The sequence below is a fragment of the Rhinolophus sinicus genome, chromosome 4 (genome assembly GCF_057876585.1).
Source record: "Rhinolophus sinicus isolate RSI-liver-muscle chromosome 4, RSI-T2T, whole genome shotgun sequence".
Taxonomy (NCBI): domain Eukaryota; kingdom Metazoa; phylum Chordata; class Mammalia; order Chiroptera; family Rhinolophidae; genus Rhinolophus; species Rhinolophus sinicus.
Window position 1 is genome coordinate 87,289,610 of NC_142504.1, and position 27,129 is coordinate 87,316,738.

Here is a 27,129-nt window from a genome sequence, read left to right on the forward strand (position 1 = left end):
GAACATTTTCTAGACCTATGACTATTTGTAAAAATTATTTGCACATAATGCGCAATGGGTTTTCTAAGGATTATATGTGATTTCCCCAAAAATGTGGTTTCAAACTCAGATATAAGATTTTTTCTTAAATGCATCAAATGATAGAAGTCAATTACAGGACTCATTCTTATCCATTTTCTGAAACCAGACTACTGAGGACCTTCATGGGAGACTTCTTCTTGGCTATTTCCAGTTTCTTATATCCTTAAAAATAATAAAACTGGATTTATTTAGAAACGTTTTACATTTAATAGCTTACAGTCATTCTGACTAAATTGAACAGAAGCTAATGTCTAGTCCATAAAATGAAGATATAGCCATTAAATAACTTTGGTGGTAATGGTTGCATTAAGAGGAAAGATGTTATTAATCTCAGTAAAATATTTTATCTTATCAGGGTGGCCTTAACAGCAAGTCACATAACTTCTATAGGTCTCAAACGCAAAGTGTAAATGGAAGTATCTCCTTATTTTTCTGCAGGTAGAGTGTTTAATATGATGATCTATAGAAGTCCTATATGGAGTGCTGTTGGGTTGGTACAAAAGTAATTGCAGTTTTTGCAATTATTTTTAACCTGTTAAACCGCAATTACTTTTGTACCAACCTAATATAATCTATTATTCTCATTGGGATTGGCATTCTTCCTTTCATAAATCCTTATGCCCTTCTTCAATACACACTAAATTACATTTTAAGTCAAAAGTAGACTAATTATGGCCACATGTCCACGGTCAGCCCAGTAGAAGTGTCAGTGTTGTGGGTCAGTCTGCCTGATGTAAACAAGCCTGAACAAGTATGGACTAAAACTGTGACATGCCAGAGGCAGGAACTAGAACTTCTGATAAGATGATGAAGGCCCAGTCCCTGGAGCAGCTCACTTATGAGACAAGATGTCCTGACTTTCAGTCCATGGACCGCCCCCCACATCCTTGATACACCATTGTTTATTGTTTCTGTATTGTTCTCTCTCTCTCTCTCTCTCTCTCTCTCTCTCTCTCTCTCTCTCTCTCTCTCTCTCCCCCCCTCCCCTCCCCTTTTCTCCTTCTCCTCCTCTTCCTCTTCCTTCTTCTTCTCTTCCTCCTCTTCTACTTCTTCTTCTTCTTCTTCTTCTTCTTCTTCTTCTTCTTCTTCTTCTTCTTCTTCTTCTTCTTCTTCTTCTTCTTCTTCTTCTTCATCTCCTCCTCCTCCTCTTTATTCCCCCTTCCTTCCTTTCATTTAACAAATATGTGTTGAAACCTAGTGTGTCCCAGGCACTGCTGTAAGTGTAACACTTCTTCTTTTTGTTTTCTTTGCTTTTATTTGTCCTTAGTTGACTTTGCCTGCCATCAGTGTTGGGAATGCTTTATCTTTACTGAAGAAAATTTACTTTTCAGTGTACTCAATATGTAAAGTGTAGAATTCAGTTTTTGTTGTACTATATATATTAAGACAGGACCAGATAATTAATAACCTATCGCTGTTTCTCCTGTTATCTCATTTGATGATCCAGAAAAGCTCTTTCTGCTTTCCTTTCCAAACATACCGAATGAAGAAGGTCGATCCCATCTTTCCCTTCACTGAATGACAGGAAGCTTTGAAAACCCTACTTCTGTTCCTATAGATTCTATCACCATAGTATTGGGATAGGAGTATATTTACCACCAGCCATCTTGGCATCAACCTAGCCTAACTGAGAGTCTGTTTTATCAGGATGTACAAAGACCATAACAGAGAGATTGTGTTGAAAGACGGTTGGACACAGGGAGAAAAAAGATGGGTCTATAGTTTCAAAGACTTAAAAAGACTTAGAACTGCAGTCACTGAGGTAGAAGAGACCTGACCTGCCATCAAAGCTGTGTTGATGTTTTCCCCACCTTGCATTCCTTTATCCTGTACGTGCTCTTATTGGAACCCTGGGTAACCTAACTATTATCAATTCAATCTTTCTGTAGGAAGAAGAACTGAAGCAGGGAGTAAGTTATGTTCCCTACTGCAGGTCTTAACTAACAGTGGAGGGGCCTGCCGTCCTGCTGTTTTTCTCATTGCTTTTGCCTCTAATGTATGTTCATGCTTCAGTTTGGAAAGAGAAAAAAAAATCATACTAATTTGCTTCCTTTTCAATGTAGTGCTTGAATTGAGATATATAAAATTTAGCATTTTTTATAACTATTACTACTGTCGGCATCAAAAGAAGAGCTATCACATCTTTGACAAGAGAGAACAAATTGTAATTTATTGGACACTTTTAAGATCTCCAGGGGTCTAAATTTCCAACCAGTCTCATGCTTTTCTGGATTGTTGATCAGACCCTTCTAATAGAAAGATGCCCACCCCAGTCACTAAAGTTATATTAGGTAAAACGCACAGCCTCAGAAGCTAACCTTGGCATCCCCTGACACTGTGAATGTCCAGTTCAGTTTCTACTTTACTGAAAAGGTGTAGAACCTCTTTTTATAAAAATCAGCCAAGTACATCTCTTTTCATTGTATAATTATTAAGCCCCAATTCCCCACTGCTCACCAAAATGTGCTCAATCTTATGAGAGAAAGATTGTACTCAGTAACTGTTCACTTCCCATTGTTTAGTTCTTCCCAAGCAGAATCCCTACTGTTGGTTGACAATAATCTCGAAAGAATAGGTAACTTTCAGTCTTTCTCTTATCACCAAGAACCTTTCTGCTCTGGGAGTTCACAAAGTCCTCGTACATCTCTAGAAATAGAGGCATTGTGACTCAAGCTATAGCCTAAACTGAAGCCCTATATCTAACCCTATGGTCAGGTTTAGAAGCCAGCAGAGGGAGCAGCATACTCAAAATAATAATAATTATAATAAAATGGAAGCAAAATAAAAGCAACTTTAATTTCAAGTGCATGTACCAAGCTGTGTGTGACAATATACCCCACCTGCTAGTATTATCAAAAAGTTTCTCATTATTTCTATGGATCAATTAGAGCCACAGCCTGTCCAATTTCAACCTACCTTTTAATTCTTCTGTATTCTCTTTCCTATTATTCATTGTGTGTGTTTGTGTGTAACAAAGAATGTTTGCAAAATGCTGGACATATTTTTACCCTTTATTCCCATGGTCTGTAAAAAAGGAAAGTGTAAAACTAATCTGTAATATCAGACAATAAAGACAATGTATTACATTATTTTGTATTTTGTGAAAAAAATTACTTTACTGAAACTAAAGTCCAATTTTAATGAGAGACAGTGCCCCTGGGTGAAGGACACACATTGGCAACCTGTATAATTGCCCATAAAATACATACATGGGGTATTGCTGTGTACTTCCAACACACTTAGATCATGGTAGAGAAAAATGCCTTGCTGTGGCGCTTCTCTTTGCAAACAGCCTCTTTTCTTTCCTGTCTCTTACTTAGCATGTGAATCAAAAAAGGAAATAAGATTCCCATATAACCTTCCTCCTCCTAGTGGAGAGAGAAGGTAATCATCTTATAATCAGTCAGCCTTTGCTTTATCCATTTCCCTCAGGTACTCTTCTACCATTTCCTAGGCAAGACATTCTTGAAAGGCTCAGGGGACCAGGAAGTTCATAAACCAATGGATGCATAGAGCGAGCCAGGAAGTTCATAAACAGAGAGATGCAGAGAACCAGACTCTGGCAGTGCCCATAAGAACGTTACTGCCTCCTTTCCTTCCAGCTCCTCCCATTGAGCCCTCAACAGCTGCTGCATCTTGGAAAGTGAGCCAGCAGTGAGTACTGCTGCATGGGTCCTTAGGGCCATTATTGGCAACACCCAAATGGCAGAGAAGCATTGTCTAGATGGAGGTAGGGTGCGCCCTTCTGCCTCATTCACTTGCTTTCATACACAAGCCTCTTTTCCAAAAGGACCCGACACAGCTTACAACAAAAACATAAACAATGACTTCATAAAATTGAACTATCAAACGCTAAAGAAAAGAAAATGCAAATATGCTAATTATAAGGGACAGGAGTGTTACTCTGAGTTTTCTGGCAAGGAGGCAAAAAAAGAAAAACGTAATTGGTGGTTTTATCAGAACAGAAATGCTAGATCTCAGGGGACCAAAATTTCGGTTGGCATAAAATATAAAAAGAAAGCCTTCACTCAGAGTTTTATAGAAGGAGTAATAAAAAACAAAATGGACAAATGCAGTAGTAGCTTTCATATGGCTGATTCTTATACTTACCTTCAGTCAAAATTAAACACAGAACCCCATATGTCCCAATCTTGTAAATACAGTTCTACAAGGAAATAAACAAATGCCATCCAAATATATATAGACTTCTCATGGTATAACATGATCTAAGGAGAGAATTTAGAGGTCTTAGTCTGGCATCTGCTTCTAAATTCTGTTTTTATTTATAAGCCTTTCCCCTTTGGGGACATTCTCTTTGTAAAATCAGATTTAAGACATTGCACACAACAAATTGTGCTTGATTTAATAACTTCTACTTGCTTTATCCTAAGTCTGTGTGGTTCAATGTATTTTATTATACTGGTATATATAATTTCTACTTATACTGTTTCTTGTTAGAGGTAATGCATGAATTTATTCCCCTTGAGGAGAGAACATGATTTTTTTTAATAGTGCCTGTAATATAATACACTGATTATGATATCATAAGCAATAAATTTTTTTTACAAAACTTGAATCGAAATTATCCTACCCTCTTTCTTCTTTGTGTATTTTTAAGATTTATTGAAGGAACCATAAAGAGAACACTCATAAAAAGTTTAATAATGAAGGCGGCTGGGGTATAATTGCAGTGACGGTATGTTCTAGAGTTTCTGGTATACTTCCAGTTCTGAATATTATGTCCCAGTCTAAAACCAAGCAGTTTGACTTACAGTTCAAAAAGTAAGATGTCAATAAGAACGTCTTAGAAAGATTACTGGAGTTGGACCTGAATTATAGTGGTCCCAGCTCTTCTTTCACAGCATAAGATCTTGAGTAAGTCAATTACCCTCTTGGTAATTTATTTCAAACAGACTTGTAATAAATACGTGGCTCACCAAGTTGTATGGATTTAAAAAGATAATGGATATACAAGCATTTTGGAAAATACCATATGTGTGTCAGATATAAGTATGAACGTATGTGTATACACATACACACGGGTATATGGAAACTTTCTAACTTCACCCATATTTTCCACGCGCGCACACACACATACACTCATGTATTCACTTCTTTTCCTTACAGTTATCTAACAGGGTCTCAATCAGGGAAAGAAAGTCAAACATCACTCCAAATGTCATCTCCTGCCCCCATTCTCTTCTCTATTTACAACTGGATGGCTCAGTTAACTCAGGAAACCATAATCACTCAGGTTCCTACTTCTTCCAAACACGCTATGGAATATGAGAAGGCCAGAAATTATCATTTTTACCAACATAAGTTTCACCTTTCTGTTTTTCCCTTGCTCCTCCTCTCTGGTGGGTATTCTATGGAGCAATCAAAATGAGGGTGGGGACACGGATAATTCACATAATAAATAATCAATTGCAATTTATAAGGACTAACATCTAGTGTTCAAAAACATACCTTCCCAGTCTCTCTCTCTCTCTCTCTCTCTCTCTCTCTCTCTCTCTCTCTCTCTCTCTCACACACACACACACACACACACACAGTCCGTTGTTACAATTAGGGATCAGTTAATTCTAGAAAAGTAAGAATTATTTCTCTGTTTATAAGCCTTGAAAGATGACTCTCTAGTTCAGGATAGTCTAGCCCCTTTTATTACATTGGAGGCCCCCAGGCCTGTCTCCACCCCTTCCCAGCTTCATTCTCCTCCACGCTTCACAGCGAACCTAATGCTTCAACCACACTGGCCTCCCAGCCCTATCCGCAATACCCTGCACACTTCCCATGCCTTGCTCATGATACTCCAAGACTTGGAATGCTCTTCTGTCCTCCCAATACTTCCTCTTCTCTGCCTGGAAATCTCCACTGTTAAGACCCAATTCCAATGACACCTCGTGCCTGACAAGTGAGAATCACTCGCCTCATCTGTGTCTCCATAACACTTTGTATACAACAATCTCTATGGTGATAGTCAGTGAATGTGTACAGGGAGAAAAGATAAAAAGAGGGTTGGATGTAGCTAAATAAACAATGCTTTGCTCTACCTTCCCAGGCTGCTAAGTAAACCAAACCTGACTAGGCTGTATTCTCAGCCAAACCTGAGAGACAGACTTTTCAAGTCGGGAGGAGGGTGTACATAATGCTACCCCCTCCTGTCTCATGGTTATCCTCTCTGCCATTTCTCTGAGCAGTGCTGGTTCAGCAGTTAGACATTTGATCCCTTCCTTGAAGCATCCCTCCTTTCTGGTGTTGAGTAGAAACCAAAATACTTCCTGGAAAAAATCAGAAAATGTATGAATCTTGTCAGACTTTTTAAAAATTGATACAACAGCAGGTTGAGTGGACTCAGAGAATGGAGTGTAGAAATGAATTTTTCATTTATTCTCTCAGAAGAGAGCTATTTTAAATTTGCCAAGTATGATATATGTTTTCCTTCTTCCATAAATCAACTCCCTTCTCAGGAATTTTAGATCTATATATTGATCTGCATGGACCATCGTCCCTGAAGTCTTTGTTCCATTAATCATCGAGTAATTTCCAGGAAAGGATGTTCCCAGAGATTATTCACTCTAACTCTTCTAAAGTTGTTAGCACACAACCATGTTTTGTGACCAGGCCAGAAGCCACCATTCTATAGAGGCTACTCCCTGTGAAAATAAAACTCAGTGATATCTACCCCACTGATCTACCCCAGTGCCAAGAGGGAACTGCCCTTTCCTAGTGGCCCTGCAAGAACCTCAAAAAGGAAAGCCAGAGCTGGCATTCCCAGCAGTACTTCCTAGGACGGTGCTATGCATCAAACTGGACAGTGTCCTGACAAAGAGAGATGGGGCCGTGATAGCCCAGGGAGCCAGGGTCCTCCCCGCAAAAGTCTGGTTCAAGACTGGACATGAGAGTTGCAAGTTGCAGGAAAGATGCCAATGAATCTTTTCTTCAACATAGAATCTTCCACTAAAATTCTTCACGTAATCAGACTGCTTGAAATTGCACCAGTTAGAGATTCAGTTAGTTAGATGGTGGCTATTAGTCATTCACACGTTGGTATAATTTAGATTCAGTCAATTGTTTTTCCCTTAACACATAACTACAGTCAATTACTTTTCTCTTAACAGAACCACTAAAAGGAGTTCGAAGAAAGGAAGCAGGCAGAAAGGAGTAGGGAAAGTTGGCTTTGGAGACCAGGCATTAAGCAGAGAGGTAGGGCTGGGAATGCCTCAGGCAAACACCGTTAGCTGGAGAGCTCGAGAGCTCAGTGTATGAGGAGAAGGGAAGAGCATTGCCAGAGGTAAGGAACTCATAGACAGTGTGGTTAGAAAGGCCAGGTGTAGTGCCCAAAGGGGAGGGGGACAGACCACAAGCACCCTGTACTGGAGAGCCTGGTGGCACAAGTACAAGCAGGGCTGGTGTACAGTACAATCCCAATACAGTCGTTCGAATATAGAAATGCAGACCCACAGCCCTATGTCTAGAATCACTGGGTCCAGATATGTTCCAGAATTCAGACTAGTCGAGGTTTGAGAAATGCAATACCGTGCAGAGGCCATATAAATAGCTTCGCGTCAATTATGAAACAATATGCGTTGTTTTGTTTTTTCTGGATTTCCAATTTGCTGATAAGAGATGGTGGGCCTGTATTTCTGTACTGATTGAAAAACGACCCAAAGGCTCTTCTGCCAGCTTGGGTACTCACACAGCTCCCCATGACTCCTGCCCTGAAAAGTTAGTTCCTGGCCCAGCAGGAAGACCTAGGCCACAACTCCAACTCTGCTCACTGGTGGGTCCATGTCCTGTGCCTTCTTAGCCTTCAGGTTGCTAAACCTTTTTAGACTAGTGAAGCATAGACGGAAGCATGTGATGGTCACTGTGGTCACAGTCCAGAGAAGCAGCTGTGGTGCCCTGGGAAAGACCTGGGCTTGCAGACCTTATCTCTGCCATTCCCTAGCTCAGGGACCTTGTGTAACCTAATTATCGCCTCTGAGGCGCAGTTTGCTAACCTGAAAAATGCAAATACTGGTATCTCATGGTTGTTAGGAGGATGCAGTGAAGTAGTTGGGATTAAAGTGCTTTCTAGACTGCAAATTGGTATTCGAATATAAGCTACTATCATTCATAACACTGATTATTAGGAGACTGAAAGCAAAAAATGTATGTAAAAGTGCTTTATACTGTGTAAATTACATACGGAAGTGGAGTTGTACTATTATTGTGAACTTCCTACCACAGAGAAGGACCTGGTTTCCCAGAGTTGAATGGGTAACCCATGTAGTGTAGCCAAGAGGAACCTTCTTCCTTCAACCCCTCTGTCCAATTTCCCATCTCTAGTCCTTCCTCCCTGTTGAGATTGGTTCCTTGGTACAGAGGACTGATAAGGAAGGCAAGGAGGCCTGCTGAGGGCCCTGTCTTGAAACTGATGTACAGGAGGGGTTGCCAGGGGAGGCAGCCCTCAGGGCACCTGATCAACATCTGTCTCTTTTGAGGGACCCTCCATTAGTCATAACTCATCCAGGTCCCCACAGCCCAGGCCAGTCAGAGCACCTGGGCTCAGATACCAACCAGCTCAGACATTCTCGTTTTTATCTCCTGGGCAATTCTTTTCACCTCTCTGAGTATTGGGATCCACAACAGCACATTTAGAATAATGATACCTACTCCAGCGGTTGTGGAGAGAAGACAGTGTGGATGTACATGAAAACCCTTCGTCCATGGGAAAGCACAATTCAAATGTGAAGTCGTTTACTTTTGGGGTGAGACTCAGGGCAATACGAGGGTAGCTCAGAAGCAGAGGTTTCATGGTAATGAAACCAAGCTGCCCAAGAGTGCTGGGGAAAACCAGACCCATCCTTGGAGCAAGCAGGCTACAAAGCAACGCACGCGGGCCAACTTCTCTTCATTGGGCCCAGACAGACCATTCCGAGGTACTGTTGAGAGTGAAAGAGTGGACTGTTCGTCCCACTGAGCATCACATGAGTTACTTTCTGTGCTCTGTTCTATTTTGCTTCTTTTTTTTAATTCTTGATTTTTCTCAATTTATAGATTTGACTTTTATGTGTGATGCTGCGCCTTGGAAAGCTAACAGCATGGCATTTTATACAGGATTGATATTGTATGCTTTAACTGTAAGCAGCTCAACCCACAGCAAAGATCTAAATCGAATATTCCAGAGCACCACTCTCATGGTGCACATCTCGGGGTTTAAATGGGTTGATGATGAATCTCTGGGCCTTGCTGTGGCAGAGTCCTCACTCTCCCTGGCCAAACCCAACAGACCGGAAAGGAATTTATGTGAACACTTAATCTGTTGTGTATGCACGAGAGGGTTTTGTTGCATTTTCTTATTAGTGCATGACTGACTTCCCTTGTAAACTAATTATTAAAAAAAGAAAATGTTTCCAAGAGACCTCACTGTAGAGAGACAAAGTTATGAAATTCAAGGTGTGACAGTCTCAGAATGTTTTATGCTAAAGACTGTAGTACAGAGGTAAATGGCTTTTAGTTATTTTATATTTTTTCTTTACTCAATTTTAATTCTTACTATTCTTACTTCAGATAACTGCCTTTTCATGGACCAAGAGAAGGACATTTCCTACAGGGAAACAGTAGACAAAAATTAGAAACCAAGATTTCTTTTTTCTCTTCCACATTGGAATCCCCGAAATCACAGAGCAATTCGACAAAGTCACCTTTTACTGTATAACAGGGATTAGGCAATTTATACCTTGTTTGACTTAATATGCACAATATTGCATGGCATGATTTGAATTATAAAGTATCCCCTACAGATGATGCCAGGACACAAAGGTTGAAAATATATGAAGTGTATAAACCATATCCATCCCCAAAAAGTCTCCTAGTTTATACTTAAAACTTGCTCCTTCCATGACTTTTTCATCTACATAGAACTTCCTTTAAGGAGACAGTAGATACACCTTGTAGCTATCGCTGCTTTACAGTAGCTTCATTACCTGGGGACACATCTCATAGATTATTGAACAATGCTGTACTAATATTCTTAGCTTTCAAGATGTAATCCAAGCCTCAGATAACATATAGTAAGGTCCTAAATTACCTGCACCTGCAACTCAGGTTTAAGATGACCATCTCAATTACTGAGGATATCCTCCTGCTTTGAAATTTTATTGGTTACGGTCTTTAACATTTGACTGAGGTGTTGGAATGGCATTTTCTTGGAAAAAACAAATTAATGACTTGCATTGTCTCTCCAGACCCAGGGGGCAGGTTCTCCTCGCTCCTCCCCCAGCCACACCATCAGCAGGCCCATCCCCATGCCCGTGAGGTCGGCGGCATCAGCCTGCTCCACCCAGACTCACACACCTCAGGACTCTCTCACAGGGGTAGGGGGAGATGTACAGGAGGCGTTTGCACAAAGTAAGTGGCTTTGTTGTTTTTTTGTTGCGTTCTGCATTTATGTGACAAATAAGTCACCACGGTCTGATGAACAGTCTAGTCATCAGAGCCACATGGTGGATATTCTAGGGTATTCCATCGCCTGGCCTGCGAGCTGTTTCTGAAACTCCCTAGTTGAATCCTCCTGACCTCACCGTTTTACCTTCCTTTGGCTTCTACTTGACAAGTCTTTGCTCCTTAAAGGAACAGAAATCCTTTCACTAATATCTCAGGAAACTATAAACGTAATCCATTTTAAAGTTCTGAAACATCTTACTTCTTTCTTCTCTTTATATTACAGCAAACTCAATATTGAGATTAAACAATCCAGCTCTTTATCTCTGAGGTGATCAAGAAGGACATTTAGTCACTTTACAGATGCCCTAAAGAGTTGAATCACTGCCTCTAAAATGAGGCTACACAGTTAGGCCTCCATAGCAAAGTGAAGCAAGATGACAAACGGCATTCTCCCATAGGCGACCTCTTCCATTTACACCCGCTGGAGGGTTGTCCCAAGGCCAATGATTTTATTCATTTAGAAATATTTTAACAGTTTTTTAAACTTTTTCTTGCCATCACTTTTTAAATTTATAGAAAATTAGAAAAAAGAAATGCTCCTGCAGACCCTCACCTTGCCAATCTCATTCCTAGAAGTAAACATTGTTAATAGTTTGGTCCCTCTCAATTTCTCGCTTATATATAAATATATATGTTTGAGTGGTGTTATAGATACATACTCTTCATTTTTTACACAAATAAGGTTATGGAAGAGAGATATATTTGACTACTAGTTTTAAGGCTAAATAAATAAAGTGAAAAGACAAAAAAATAGACTTGAGAAAACCATTTCTAGTGTACATGGCAATCAAGTTTCATAATTTCAGTTGGACATAAAGCACATACAGATCAGTAAGAAAAAGACATCCCCAAAACAAAAATTGGTGAAGGATATGAGCATACAGAAGAAATACAAGTTACCAATAAATATCTGAAAATAATTGTAGAAATACAAATTTTACCTTGCATATACAAAAAAAATTTTTTTTAATATCAGTGATATCTTCATATGGAAAGAGTGTGAGGAAACAGACCTTTTCATCCATCATGTATGAGGGACAAAATCTTACATTTTAAAGGTAGAGAATGAAGGTAAAGGGAAGATCCATACTGGATTTTTTTCATCTAAAAAAGAAAATAAGTTATACAAATATAATTTAAATTATACAAAATAACTTTCTTTATTTAACTCTTGAAGGAAAAAGAAATGTCCTTTCCCTACATCTTATCTTAAAGAAATTTACAGCATTTTAAATCAAATTTAACTTTGAGTTTTCTATTATAATTAATGTTTTATTAAACTACTTTGATTTTCTTTTAATGAACATGTATTTATTATTTTACTTATTTAGTTTTCCTTTCTGGGAAATGACAGAATGAAATGTGGCATAGCTCACAAAGCACTTGTGCTGCTTAAATTCAACTATAAGTCAGATATTTGGAATCTTGACCCTTTTTCCAAAAGACATTATGGTGTTTAGCCCTCTGTTCTATCTCCACCTAGCCCGGTACCAGGCCAGCCCACAAATACCTGTTTCCCCTCAGTATACCTGAAACATCATACTAATCTTTCTTTACCGTAAAGAAACGTGGTCTAAGTTCCAGTTTAGGGTACCAGACATAAGTCTTCTGCCCGTGTCTTAGCAGCAGGAGCAAGAATCCTTGCCCCTTTTCCACTCTCTGGAGGCATTCAGTACACACAGATCCCATTCCCAAGAGGTAGCTATGGTGGTAGGGGCAGCTCTCGCAGCCCTGATGGGAGACAGAAGCTGTGGTGATAGAGATCAGAATCCGATGGGCTCAGCCACCAGGTAACGGCTGAAACGACAGCAACAGCTAGGAAGCCACAGCTCTCCTGGCAAAACCAGTGTTTTCATCTGTATGGGTTATTCTTAAGAAGAGTGACCACACATACTGGTTTACCTGGGACCATCCCCCTTTGTTCCAAGTCACCCACTCTTATTAATACCACCCCTTTTCACTTGCAAAATTGTCCCAATTTGGACAATAAAAATATATGAAACCCTATCAGTTGTCATGCCTTCCTACATCAGAGGCCACTGCCTAAGCACAATGTATTGTTTTTCAGAAAAAGGACCAAAGCACATCTGAGAAAGAGAAGGCTTAGAAGTTCTCTTGCTTTAGAATGTCAATAGAAACGATAGACAAACAGCATAAAATTTAAGAAAAAAAGGAAAAGCTTTCATTGTTTAAAAATTATCATTTCTTCTTCATTTAAGGTTCAAGAAGAAACTTAAGGAATGACTTACTAGTGGCAGCGGATTCCATCACTAACACCATGTCCTCTCTCGTGAAAGAGCTGAATTCTGGTGCGTCCCTGGTCCCCTCTCGGTTGTCTGCTCATTCGAGAGAGACCCAGAAGTGCTAGGGGCCTCTGGTAGACATCTGCTCATTGTTGAATTTTAAAAGATTTTTTTAAAGATCTATGTGATATTTTGTTGGTATATTCAGATTGTTTTAAGTTAATGTTTATATTTTGCTGATGAGAAGACTATTAATTCATGCTTAATAAAGTTTAAAAATGGAGAAAATAATAGAGAAAGAAATTAAAATTGACTTATAATCCTACCAAAGATAATCATTATTAACATCTATTGTGAGCCAAAGTAATATGATGCTGAAGTTATTTTATAAGGTCGAATGTTTTATTTACTAATTTAGACTGTTCATTTGGAATGGATGGCTATTTGCATGAGGCTAACCTGAAACTTATCTTTGTAGTATCTCTAAAGAAAGATCTGCCCAGAAACTAAATAGCACAAAATTGTGAGTCTCTTTATTCTAATAATACTACACAAGGTTTTATAAACTTTAACAACGTGAATATTCAAATAACAATCTCACCAGTAACCAGTACTTCTCAAATATTCCTTAAAGCCCACCTAGCAAGATATTTGCCAGGCAGGACTATGGCCATGTAGTTGAGATTATAACAAGTATTACTCTATACAAAATTATAACTTCCTGTTTTTTTAACTTTTAGAAGAAAAAAACATCCTTTCCCTAAATCTTATTTTAAAAATATTTATAATATGTAAATCAAGAAATAAATAAGAAATAAAATTTCAATATAAAAAAATTGGATTTAAATTTCTTAAAACCTCTATAATAAGAATTAATGAAAACTGTTGCTGCTATTTTAGATTAGGATTACCAAATAGGATAAAAATGACAGTATTTAATACATCATGATTAACAGTATGTACCCACTGCCCTAGCAAGTGATAACTAAAAATGTTATTCTTATTCTGGAAGTCTCAAGTGCTATTAGTTTATACTCTTATAATACTTTGACATATTAAGTGAATGCAATACTTTAGGTTTGTATTTCATAAATTAAAGTAATATTAAGCAAAAGTAATAATTTTAACAAAGACTTCTATAAAGGAAGAAAACAGAAGTTTTAAGGAGTTACTAAGACATAGAAAATTCCTCATAATATTTCTGAGATTAAACAAAAAAGACAATACTGTATACCAAATGATTTTACAATAATCCATGTCAAGTATCAATTCTCATTTAGAAAAAAACGTAAGCACTTACTTGGCCTACGTATAATAACTGGTTAGTGTTTTATACAGCACAGGTTTATGTTAAGCCTGGCCTTTTATTGGCTGATCATAAAAAAATCTAACAAGGCATTCTTTATTTATTCAATTGTACCTAATAGAGGTGGGGAGTGAGACAGAGAGTAATGTCGATTCTGAATTTGCACGGACTCAGTTTGAGGATCTGGTTCCATCGCCAACCTCTGAAAAGGCTTTTCTAGCACAAATCCATGCCCGGAAACCTGGTTACCTTCACAGCGGAGCTACCCCAAGCACCATGCGCAGTGACATGTAAGTATCTTCTGCTTGGGGGTATTTTCTCAGTAACAGAACACTGTAGGGCGCGTAGGAAAAGGAAAACATGGTTGTTTCTTTCTTTCTTTTGGAAAGATATAAATGTAGTTTCCTTTTCTACCATAAGTTGTAAAAGGGTGTGACATTTAAATTTGGCATTGTGACATCCCTGCCCTCACAATTTCCAGAGAATATCAATACTCAAAACCAACCATTGCTTATTGAGAGCTTGGCTCACCCAAGACTCTGTCATAATTTTATACAAAATAGCATAAAAAAATCATTCCCAGTCATCCAGGACTCAGAGATTGGTTAAGAAGATAAGGCATCCTATCTTCTGAATTTACTGTGTTTGCATTTAGAGGATTCCATGATGCTGGGGAGGCCTCTGTTCAGAATGGGTGTGAACAACATCATATAAGCACTAGGAATTGAACTAAGTACATTCATTCACCACTTAACAATGGATATGAGTTGTGAGAAATGCATCGTTGTACAAACATCAACGAGTGCACTTACACAAACCTAGATGGTCTAGCCTACTACACACCTAGGCTAGATGGCACAGCCTATTATTGCTCCTAGGCTACAAGCCTATACAGAATGTTACTGTACAAAACAACATGAGATAAAATCTGATGAGATAAAAGCCCAAGAGAAAATGATGCAACCAAGAGACGCGGTAAACATGAGATGTATGAGGCTGCTGCCAGATTAACATGGCATACTGTTTTACAGCAACTTTTTTTTATAAGTTGAAAGAGTACACTCTAAATTAATGATAAAAAGTATAGTGTGGTGAATACATAAACCAGTAACGGTCATTTGTTATCAAGTATTATGTACTGTACATAATTGTATGTGCTGTACTTTTATACAACTGGCAGCGCAGTGGGTTTGTTTACACCAGCATCACCACAAACATGTGAGTAATACATTGTGCTATGATGTTGTGACAGCTACAATGTCACTAGGCAATAGGAATTTTTCAGCTCCACAATAATCTTATGGGACCACCATAGCATATGCAGTCCATCCTTGACTGAGACGTCATTATGCAGTGCATGACTGCAAATGTATAAAAACCTCAACATAAATCCAATTTGGTTGACTTGTTGAATACGTATAAATCTGACCCGCAAAAGCCATTTGGGAAAGGTTTTCACCTAATTAGGCGTCAGCAGAATTAATGAAGTCCCCACTAGACTTTCTGTGATACTGGTTCAGCCCAAAGCAGTCAGGCAGAGGAAACCAGAGCTGAGAAACAAAGGTGAAAGAAGCAGAGCCCAGCTTGGGACGAAAAAGAGTAAAACAAAGCAAGCCAAGCATGTGGGCCTTTAGGAGAGCGAGGCTCATGGAACTGTGAGCAGTGTGTGCAGAAGCTCGCCAAAAGGCTGGAAAAGGGAATTGCTAAACATTAAAAAAAAACCTACAGAAGGATGATGGTGCTTAATCTGAAAAGTACTGCAGACTAGTCTACAAAAATAAACTGGCTGTTTTAAAGACCCAAAGAAGAAAATAACCAGAGGCCTTTCTGGTGTTTTGGCTCTCAATCCAAGCAGTGAGTAAAAGACCAGTAATAATGGGGAATTATAAATAGACATGGTTTGAAAGCCAGCTTTGAAAAGGCAGAGCATAAGATCAAAACACAACAGTTAATAACGTAATTTAAAATGGCAGTGAGCTGCTGCTTTTAATTTTAGTTTGCTCTCTTGTCCTTTCCTCTATAATTTAGAATTATTTGTTTTGTTTGCTAATCGAAATGGTGAAGTAATTGTCATCAGTGTAGTCTGGTAAACACATTATCTATTTGACTTTCTATAATTAAGCATTTACATGGTTACTCAAAATTTCTTTGTTCTAATCCTAAAATCCAAGACTGTAGTTAAAGCCACCTCACTCTACTGTCCCCAGTATGCTGGTGGCAGTTGCAGCTACCAACAGGGCTGTAAGAAGTGGGAAGAACAAGTTCATAGAGGCCTCGCAGACCTATTTAGGCTGGCCCCAAACCTCTAAAAATAACGAGAACATGTCGTACAGATATAAATAAACATGAGCAATGGCATTTGAGTTCTAATCCAGAAACTTCTTCTTGACCACTCTTCATTTTAGGGGATGTTTTAATATCTGTACCATCTAAACATGTACTGTGATTTACCCTGAGATTACGTTAGTCATATGATTTACGTAGTAAATTTATGTTTAGTCCCAGCCAGAGCTTTATATACCCTGGATTGAATAGATGGAGATAAGGAGATAAAGTCACACATTAGTGCATGATGACATTCTTATCTATTTATTTCATAGTGGAATTAGACAATGAATTTCTTAGATTTAGAGCTAGAATAAATTTTTAAGGTCAAGAGCTATGGGTTAGAGTATTCGCCTTCCTGACATCAATTAGCTGATATTCTGAGACTTGATTATACTATAAAAATAAAGCATGTGGGTGCACATACCTACACACGTGCATAACGCAGAGTTAAATTATGAACAAATGTCCTTAATCATTATTTCACTAGAGGGCTCACTTTCCTTACAGAAAGAGTTCTTAGATTCCATTTAAAAAATAAAATAAAAGCCCTCAGATTGGTAAAACTATGTCCACTCAAAAGACAAACCTGCCTTTTCTTAAGATTGACAAACATTTAAAAGACAACCCATTCCTGTAAACCCTGGAAAAACATAGACGACCAATGATCACCAGCGTGCCATAGAAAATGTGCATACGAGAATACCTTGATTATATAGTTCCCTAAATTTGCAAAGTTTTTTTGGTTTTTTGGTTTTTAAGTTTTCTGTTAGGTAACAGAAGACAGTGAAAGGAAGTTAATTGAAGTGAAGAAGTGAATTGGAGGACAAAGTAAACGTGCCTCCAGGACTAGAGCTCATACATGGCTTTCACTTAGATGTGCTCCAAAACGCCATCTGTGGTTTGTTCCCAGGGTTACAGAAGACGGGGATGCCTATGTGCAGCCTGAGGATGAGAACTACGAAAATGACTCAGTCCGGCAGCTGGAGAATGAGCTCAAGATGGAGGAATACCTGAAACAGAAGCTGCAGGATGAAGCTTATCAGGTACAGGGAGCCAGGCCCACACTCCCCACCACTTCTACTCTCGCCCCCCCAGAGCTGGGTCTTTTCCATTACTCGAAAAATCAGTGCCTTCCCCTTTCTTCCACCCTCCCTTTCTGGAATATTCTGACTACGCTCCTGAGTCATGTATTCTAGACACTACAAATTGTAAGTACTCCTTATAGCTGTAACTCACCATGTATTCTTATAAATTCCGATCTGGAAAGTGAAAAGAGGTGTTGTCATAATTAGCAGAAACATGGTGATTAACAGACCATACTCTACCAAGATCATTAGGAAAGATGTGTTGTCTCATAGGTTAAAAAAGATACAGACAATAAGGCACAAGGAAACGGAATAAGCGTAAATACATATCTCCTCCCTTGAATCATTATTTGTCCTCGGCCTACCTCGTGTCAAATGTAAATAAGTAGGCAAGTGACAAACCTCACAGAGAAATACTGAGGGAAATATAGGCCCCGTGTTCAGCAGGGTGTGTATGGACAGACTGTCATATAAACTGGAGTAGATTAATCCACCTGAGAATTTACTGAACATAACACATGCAATTGGGAGTAAATGTAATTAGTAACTCATCCTAAAGAGGATGCATTTTCCCCATGGAGATTGCCATGTTTGCCTTTCTTGTACGTTTCCTTTCCCAATAATCCACTGATGTTTTCTTGGGGCTCAGGGATGTTTGCCTGGTTAAGACCTGCTGCTCTCCAGGCCCCCGTGGATTATTTTATTGTTAGGCCAGTGGCCAGAGAAGTTTTTTCCACATTCTTAGGTGAACAGTGGCCCTCTCTTACTCTGTTAGTGAAGGAAAGAGAAGCAGAGAAAATAAATTATCCTCAACTTCTCATTTGTTTACAGATTAAGTTTTGAAATATTTTCCCAAGAAGGTAGCAAGAGAGAAATTGAAACCCACCAACCCCTCCCTGACAATATGAATCAAAAGTTTTGCCTCTTTGGAATGTCCCATTTGCCTTTTTGGTTTAGCAACCGCATTTCAGAAGCAAGTAAAATATTGTTCTAGTCGTACAAAAAATAACCAAAACAGTGAGTATATGTAACGCCACGCTTCAACACTGCAGAAACTGTCAGAGTTACCTGAAGTACAGAGCCATAGAGAAACCTCTTTCTTTACGACTTCTATGGCCCGTCCACAGAAGGAAATAAACCTGAATAAAGCTGTCATGGTGTCTCTGTGAACTCTGAAAGGTGACAGTCCTACACGTATCTCATTTGGCTCTGCTGCATAGAGGGAGAGAGAGAGGTGATTAAATAATCAATAATTCTGGTTCATGCTGTTAGGGGAGCCTCTTTGAGCTCATATCAGTTTCCGGATTTGGGTGACAACAGTAACTGAAATTCTAGGGGTTTGTTGTTGTTGTAGTTGTCGTTGTTGTTTTAAGAGAGGCAGCCATTCCATATAAAATATTAGATTTTTTAATTTACTTTAATGAATTAGGAATTTAACCTTATATGAGTAAAATGAAGGGGAACTCTATTAATAGCTTAAGATCCAGTAGGAGCTTTTGCCATCTCTGGTAAATCTTAAGCTTCTTCTCTCTCTCTCTCTTTCCCGTCCATGCCCAGTGGCTTCAAGGGAAAGGCAAAGACAAGAGCTAGAAAAATATAACAGGCCTGTGTGTCCCCACTCAAGACATGCCCTGGAGAACGTGGAAGTGGTTTTCCTTGACTGCTCTGTGAGCACATGGTTGTTCGGAGGATCAGAATGTTACTGTCATTCATTGGACTCCCTCTCTCTCTTTCACTCTCTTTTTTCTCTGTCTATGTGCATGGCTTCCAACCAAATAATTCACCAGCTTGACTGCATCACAGACTTGACATGTCACCTTTCTTGTTTGTGTCCTTTGTCACCCACAGGTCAGCTTGCAAGGTTGAATACAATATCCTTTTGTCACTCTCCTCTCAAGTAAGTACCCTCTGATGTAGGAGGAAATGTGGCCACTGTACACTGAATTCTGATAACTTGTAACCTAAGTTCACAGTCACTCTCTTTTAGGCGTTGCTATGTGATAAAATGTTCTCCTTCACTGCTTTTGTCAAAGAATGATCCCAGTCTACGGAGCGTTTCATTATAATCCGGTGTAGATTTGGCAAACAACCTTGGGAATTGACTTTTTAACTCTAGTAATAGGAAAAAAATGGCACAGAAACTTCTATAAAACCACAGATGCCCCAGAAATATTCTGTGGCTATGAAGCCACATCACCAATCCATAATCACCCAAGTTTGAGCCTCTCTATCACTTGAGAAGGAAAAGCCAAGGCTTGCTCAGCATTTCCAGAGATGGGTCAGCGCCTTAATCATGTTGTCCTCAGGGCCCAAAACATCAAAGTTGTGTCCCTTAAAACAAGGGAAAGCCAAACTGAAACAAAAGCAAAAACAAAAGGAGCGAACCATAGAGGAAAACATCTGCAGCCTTATATTTTTGGAATAGCTAATGCAAATCCATTGTGGAATTCAGCAAGATATAACAATTTAAAATATCGTTTATGTGTCATGTGATCCCCTCCCCCCCAGGACCCACCTACATACATGGAAAACCCTCAGTAATTTGTTTAATGGAGAAAAAATAACACTTGACTGGTGGGATCACGTGAGTGTAGTGGTCTGAAGCTTAGGCTCTGGACTCTTGTGGACCCAGTTTCAAATATGTTTCACCAAATCCTAGCAGCATAAACCTCTATGAGTCTCCATCTCTCTGTACAACATATATCGCAACACCTACCTCATAGAGGAGTTGTCCTCACTGGGATATAGTTTTTAAAGAGCTTAACGTAGTGGCAGACACACTATAATTTTAGCGAGCACACACATACATGTCTGGTACTATGCTCCGTGCTCTGCAAGCAATTCAAACCTTGGGAGCTGCTGTAGTTATGATGGATGGGAACCCCTGGGACTCAGAACTAGCTTGCTCCCTCTATTTTTGTAAACAAAGCTAGGTCTCAGCTATGTGCACCTTCAGCTACACTGTCCCATAAGTCTAGATGCTTTCTCTGGCTCCAGCTAAGTGCCACTTAGATGTCCCCAATTACAATTCATTTCAGTTATCTAGCTTCACTGGCTCAAGGACTTGTATCTACTGTAGTTATAGAGTCTTTCCCGACGATGGAATCCCATAGGCCTATAATGCAGTTGACAGAAAACTCAATTCTGGCTGCTAAATTGAAAAAAGGGATGTATTATCTCCTAAATGACATATCAATTAGTAAAGAATACATTCTAGCTCAAAAACTACTGACCTCCTGTCTCAGTCTTCAGGTTAAAATTAAGCAAGTAAAAATCATGGCATAATTGTTATTATGAAATATACTTTTTGAGCTGTGAGGCCCTTTTGGTGTGAAAGGAAGGATCTTATTGACATTCTATTCTGCCTCCTTTGGATTACAAGAGGTTATACCACATGCTCTCCTGATACATTGTGACTACAGTGAAAAAATTCCCAGGAGCTGTTTCTGAAAATATCCTCTCCAGTTATAACAAATCTAGTCCCAAAGGAGCAAGCCTTTTCCTTTAATAGCATTTTCTTTCTCTTAGTTCCAGCAACTTGATCATTTTTATTCTATACGTTATTTAAACATCAGTAGCTAGTTCTTAGAAAAATATATTTTGTACAAAGCCTAATAAAATGTCTTTGACATAAACCCAGATTAAAAGTGGCATTTGGTTCTTGTACCTGAAAGTCAAAGATTTCAGTATGTTCTAAGTTCTTGGGCTTATTTTTTAATCTTTGGTACCAATTTGGCAGTGAAAAATTAACACAGCTGTGGCCTCTGCCGTTTAATGCATCTTGTACCTACCTAGCTCCATTGCACAAGACTCTAGACGTGAACCAGCCTGTCACTATATCAGCCACTGAGGCAAAATTTATTTAAAACCTGACAGAACCCTACACAACCTAGTGTCTTTCTTCTTTGCAGGTAGTTCTATCCTACCGTAATTTTTCTTGATGTAGCCAAGAAATACAGCTAAAGTTTTAAAGCAGTTTATGGTATTGAAATCTAATTGTTTGACTTTCTGACTGTGCTACAAGACCAGAAATTATCCCAAGTACATGCATCTCTTATCCATGGGTCCTGAAGCCACCTTCGTTGACTCCAGTCATTTAGGAATTCACCAACAGAGCCCTACATGAGTAAGGGGCAGAGAGTAGGATGCCTGAGATGTGGGAGACCCATCTTCACTCACAGAGAGCTTTAGGCCTATTTGAAGATAAATATGTTCTTATTAATACACTAACAAGGGTGAATAGAGTAAAACCTGGTTTATTGCTTTTCAACTAGTAGTCACTTTGAAAGTAATGGTATACATAAAGATTACCTCTCAACTTAGAGTCCACCAAAACTCCATTTTGGCCCACTCAAATCTTGGATTTGTCCCTTGTCCATCCCTCTGGCCACATGGTACTCCACTCCTTGGCCAGCCACATCCTAGAAATTGGGGGGTTGGAAGATTAAAAGTGGACTTTAAAATGTTAGTTTGTTTGTTTTAAAGATTTTATTGGGGAGGGGGAATAGGACTTTATTGGGGAACAGTATGTACTTCCAGGACTTTTTTCCAAGTCAAGTTGTCCCTTTAGTCTTAGTTGTGGAGGGCGTAGCTCAGCTCCAGGTCCAGTTGTCATTGCTAGTTGCAGGGGGCACAGCCACCATCCCTTGTGGAAGTCAAGTAATCGAACTGGCAAGCTTGTGGTTGAGAGGACGTGCTCCAACCAACAACTGAGCCATCCGGGAGGCAGCTCAGCTCAAGGTGCCGTGTTCAATCTTAGTTGCAGGGGGCAGAGCCCACCATCCCTTGCGGGACTCGAGGAGTTGAACCAGCAACCTTGCGGTTGAGAGCCCACTGGCCCATGTGGGAATCGAACCGGCAGCCTTCGGAGTTAGGAGCATAGATCTCTAACAACCTGAGCCACTGGGCCGGCCTGTTTGTTTGTTTTTAATTAGCGTGGCATTCTGATGGTGTCAGTGCTTTCATCTCCTGTCTAAAGGACAGCACAAATATTTCTGTTTGCATTGCTTTAACCCTCCATATGTCTCAGGCACCCATTAAACAAGAGACTCAACAGGAAGGATTTTTGTCTTCTCTTTCAGAAGGTGCACACATTGTCCCAGGACATTCATTCCTGATTGTTAGAGGAAAGGAGTAGAACATGTATATGATGTGTGTGCGTATACGTGTGTGTGTGTGTGTGTATGTGTGTGTGTGTGTCAGGGAAAGGGGGGATCCTCAGCTTTATAACCCTATATCATAGAACAGTGCTCATTTTTAAAAAGAAATGACACATTCCTTATTCCCAGGCAAGCTATAGTCAGATGATGAAAGTAACATGAAAGCTGGTGATGAAGGGGAGTGCTGCACCCACCCACACAGAGGAGAAGACAGCAACCTGGCAGCAACCTCACCGAAGAGAGGAACCACCACACACAGCAGCTCCTGACAGACCCCACCCCTAAAGACGTGTTCTGCTGACTAGCGTGCAGATAACTTTTTGTTCTAAGATTTGTAGTTCCGAAGTGTGTGTTTTAAGAAGGGGGAAAAAAAAAAGACTTCTGTTTAAAACTAACTTATCAGCTACATCTTCGGTAACATGGCTCATCCCCGATTAAAAACAAACCAAAAAACCACAGGCTGAAAACCCATGCTGCTGTTCCTTATGATTAACAAGCATTGTAAACCTTTGCACAAAATATTGAGCCTGTTCAGTTTACAATGACAATATTAATACTATTTATAGGTAGAAGTTTTGATTTCTGAATTCTTTGAGATTTTAGCAAAACAGTTTATTATAAAATGTACATTTTTTTTTCCACAGCAATTGGAAAAAAACAACCATTTGCAATTATTCACTGACCCTGAAGGATTTGGTTCCTGAGTGTAGAAACTCAGAGCCCGGAAGCCAAGAAGGGTCCTTGACCAGCACGGTCTGCAGTTGTCTCCAAGTCTCTGTGAGCAGTGACTTGACCCAAACACACCAGGATAATCCAGTCTCTGGGGCTTCTTTCCAACTTGAGGTTGTTTTCTTTCAAGATACTGTAATGAATCAGCCATAGAATTTAGTGTACATATTTTTTCCAAATAGACATCATATTCAAAAAAAGGCAACATTCAAATGATATAGAATTTAGTTTTTAAAATCAGCACAGATCTTCTTAAAAACTGTGAACTATGTTTTGAAATACTCGTTACTAAAGCTGTTTATAAACCACAGGTGCCATAAGATCCCCAAACGGACTAAAGTGATCTCTGCTCTTCCGTGTTCTTCTCGTTTTAGCTTTAGGGAGCATGTTTCTAACAGCACCACTCATCCACAAGTTCCCCTATCAGGTTGTTTGGAGGCCTTCAGCTTTAAATGTACAGGCTTAAAGTGCGCTTGCAAAAACGTTCACTCTCCTTTTATTTCTGAATGTTTATTGCCTTAGCTGGCTACCTGGTGTTCTGCATGCAGCCTTCTGTGGTCACGTGAAAGGAAACAGGCTCTTCTAAGTTGAGTTGGGATTTTGCACTCAGGGAAACGCTGATGTGCAAAAGAACGGTCAAAGAAGGCAGAATGAAAGGCTCTGTGGATGGTCTTTCATGAGGGCCCTTTTTCGGGAGCTCTGAAAACCTCCTGTAGGGATTCTTGGGAAATGAAAAAAGAACCTATTTTTGCAAGATTTGATGAAATAAAAATCCTGCAGCATATTGGATACATTATACTTAAATTGGCAGCTTCTCTGGAATTCCTTCTTCTCCTTTAAAAGAAAGAAGAGAACCGTGGTTCTCAAAGTGTGTTCTCTGGAATCATCAGCATCCCCAGGGAATTTATTCAGAAGTGCAAATTCTTAGGCCCCTACCCAGGCCTACTGAATCTGAAACCTGGGGGTTGGACCCAGCAATCTGTGTTTTAATAAGCCCTCCAGGTGAGTCTGATGCAGGCTAAAGGTTGAGAACCACTGCTTTAGAATAAATTTGTATAATCAAATCTCTGAAAAAGCCTTATTCAGAATAAACAAAGGTTCTGAGTCAACCTCAAAGTTTCAGCGATTTGATTTTGCTTCCAGGGCTGGCAGAAACCTTCTCCAACTCCACATTGTTGGAAGTTGGTGGGTGCCCAAATGAGAACAGACATCCTGACATCTTCCAGCTCCCTCTCCAGAGGGCTCTAAGATGTTCCTGTCTCTACATTTGGTCAGACACCATCTCCTTTGCTGCCCTTTGGAACAAAGTCACTTGCCTTGGGGACAGTAAAGCTCTTGGTTGGCATTAATAAGGAGCCCATTCTGTCCATTGATGTATTTAATTATACTTCCTTCCAGAGAATCAGTCTGACAAATGTCCCTGAGAACAGGCTGACACCAAAGTGGTACAACTGCACAGTTCTCAGATTTCTTTGCACAGATGGATTTTATTGCGGGTTTTGTTGTTATATATTAATGTTCATCTCCTTTCCACTGCCCATCTTCTGTGAAACCATACCTCTCTAGATGGAGCAGGTGGCCCCTGGTGCCTCATACTCAGTACGTAAAACCACTACATCTCAGTTCCCTACATGACTGTCAGCTCTAACTCATAGCCAGGTCGTTGTTGAACTCAGAACTCTGACCCTGCAAGTGGCATTCTGCCACTGACTGGAATGAGCTGATATCTGTGGTCACTAGGTGTTTCTACATCCAAACGTTTGTCTAAGGTTTGAACTGTTTTGCTGATAATCTTCCCCCTTGTCATAGCTTTCATTGCCAACACCATCACATGGTTGTTGATATCACCGTACAAAGCCATTTCAAGGACTCTGGAAACTGCTGCCAATGACCAGTTCCCGACTAACCAGCCACCTTTTCTTTCTCTTAGCTCCACGTCAGCACTGAGACCAGACTCAAGCACCCCTGTCCTGTAATCGAGACAAAATGGCATGTGTTGTTTTGGGTTTTTTTGGTTTTTGGTGGGTTTCTTTCCTTGGCTCTCCAAATTTACTTTTGGGGCCTGCCCTAAGTGCAAACCTAGCAGGTTTTAACTGTCCTGTCCATTAGATACAATCATATCATGTGGGGGTAGGGGGGTGTTTCTTTCTTGTTCCACAATGAATTGCACATCCATCTCCATCAGAGAAGATGGCCTGTTAATGAGCACTGGTCTAACACAGCCAACCCTCCTCCACAGCGCCATGTTACTAGAGGGAGGGAAGAGTGTGAAATCTACTGTACAGGATACAGAAATCAGTTGTGGTTGGTGAGGATGGACGTCGGGGTAAGTTTGGTTGGTCAGAGGGAGATGTGCTGGAGATTGTGAAAAATGGATTCTTGAATGAGAAGGCAGGGAAGGTTCATTTGTAAGTAGTAATGTGAACTGAAATGCATAAGCGTGTGGCCTTTGTTGTGATATACTATGTATTTTCTTATATGCATGAGCCAAACTGTTGCCTCATAATTTAGCACTGATGTCTGCCTTTATTTTGGTCATCTTTGTCTACCCTTATTAGTTCTTGGCTGTTAACTGTAGATAAACCTTATAAATACAGCAACTTTTGATTGCTGCAATCACCTTGGTTCGATTCCATTCAAGGAGCCACAAACAAGAACTCCACCGTGTCCTCTGAAGAAAGGGCATTTTCACTTTTGAACCAAAAAGAAAAAAATCAGAAGCATTACATCATGAGGCTAATTAACTATAAGACATTTTTAATTATGACTACTGTAATTTGACACCATTTGAAGTAACCAATTCAGAGACACTAAAGATTTCACAATATTTATTGGTATTGTAACAAAACTACTATTGTATGGGTTTTTTTGTATTGCTGTTAAGTATTGTTTTGTGTGTGTGTGTTGGAACCTCCTGGGGACATGTTATATTTTGAAGTGATTAAACTATTTAATTGTGTGTCTATATTTTGGAATGGAATTATTTCTTCATTAAAAATGTTTTTAAAAACATTATATCTTGTGTATTTTACTCCTTTGTTTCAATGAATCTTTTCTAAAGTAACATGGAGTCAGTCTGTTCAAAGGACAAAAACAAATCAGTACTTGCAGCATGAAGCAGGGTCCATCAACTGGATATTAAGCAACTGAGGCAAACTATCTCACTTTTGGGGACACGATGTTTTCCCAATGGAAAGCCTTATTATAACCAATATGGGGGAGGGTTTGAAAATACTAATAGCTAAGATATTTAATGCTTGCTTTATATCAGACACTGTTATAAGCACTTTATGATACTGTACCTGATCTTTTGAATCCGCAGCATTAGCCAGGTTCTTGGAAAATATTACATGCTCCACAATTATTTGTTGAATGAATAAACACATTGGCGGCTTTTGTTTTGTTTGTGCTAGCGCTGGTGAGAAAGGAGAATCAGCATTTCAAACAAGTTCCCAGGTGATGCTGATACTTGTCCGAGGACCATACTTTGAGGTGCAAGGCTAGAGGGTTTGTTTTTTTTTTTTTTTTTTTTTTTTTTTTTTAATTTTATTTTATTAAATTTATTGGGGTGACAATTGTTAGTAAAATTACATAGATTTCAGGTGTACAATTCTGTATTACATCATCTATAAATCCCATTGTGTGTTCATCACCCAGAATCAGTTCTCCTTCCATCACCATATATTCGATCCCCCTTACCCTCATCT

The 27,129-nt window shown here is 39.4% G+C and overlaps 1 protein-coding gene across 37 annotated transcripts in view; it reads left to right on the plus strand.

The window, feature by feature from the left end:
- Nucleotides 1-26,437, plus strand: part of DTNA (dystrobrevin alpha) — a 355,317-nt gene extending 328,880 nt beyond the window's left edge. For 17 of the 37 annotated variants that reach the window (XM_074340145.2, XM_074340141.2, XM_074340148.2 and 14 more), the window contains 5 exons: nt 10,314-10,476; nt 12,792-12,881; nt 14,243-14,411; nt 17,360-17,492; nt 25,353-26,437. In XM_074340145.2, the coding sequence (XP_074196246.2) occupies nt 10,314-10,476; nt 12,792-12,881; nt 14,243-14,411; nt 17,360-17,492; nt 25,353-25,493 (696 nt within the window). In that variant the 3' untranslated portion in view covers nt 25,494-26,437. Of the gene's footprint in view, nt 1-1,970; nt 3,171-10,313; nt 10,477-12,791; nt 12,882-14,242; nt 14,412-17,359; nt 17,493-19,382; nt 19,432-22,822 lie in introns of those variants that run through there. The other 20 variants (XM_074340164.2, XM_074340166.2, XM_074340171.2 and 17 more) reach the window with 5 other exon arrangements.
- The last annotated feature ends 692 nt before the right edge of the window (nt 26,438-27,129 follow it).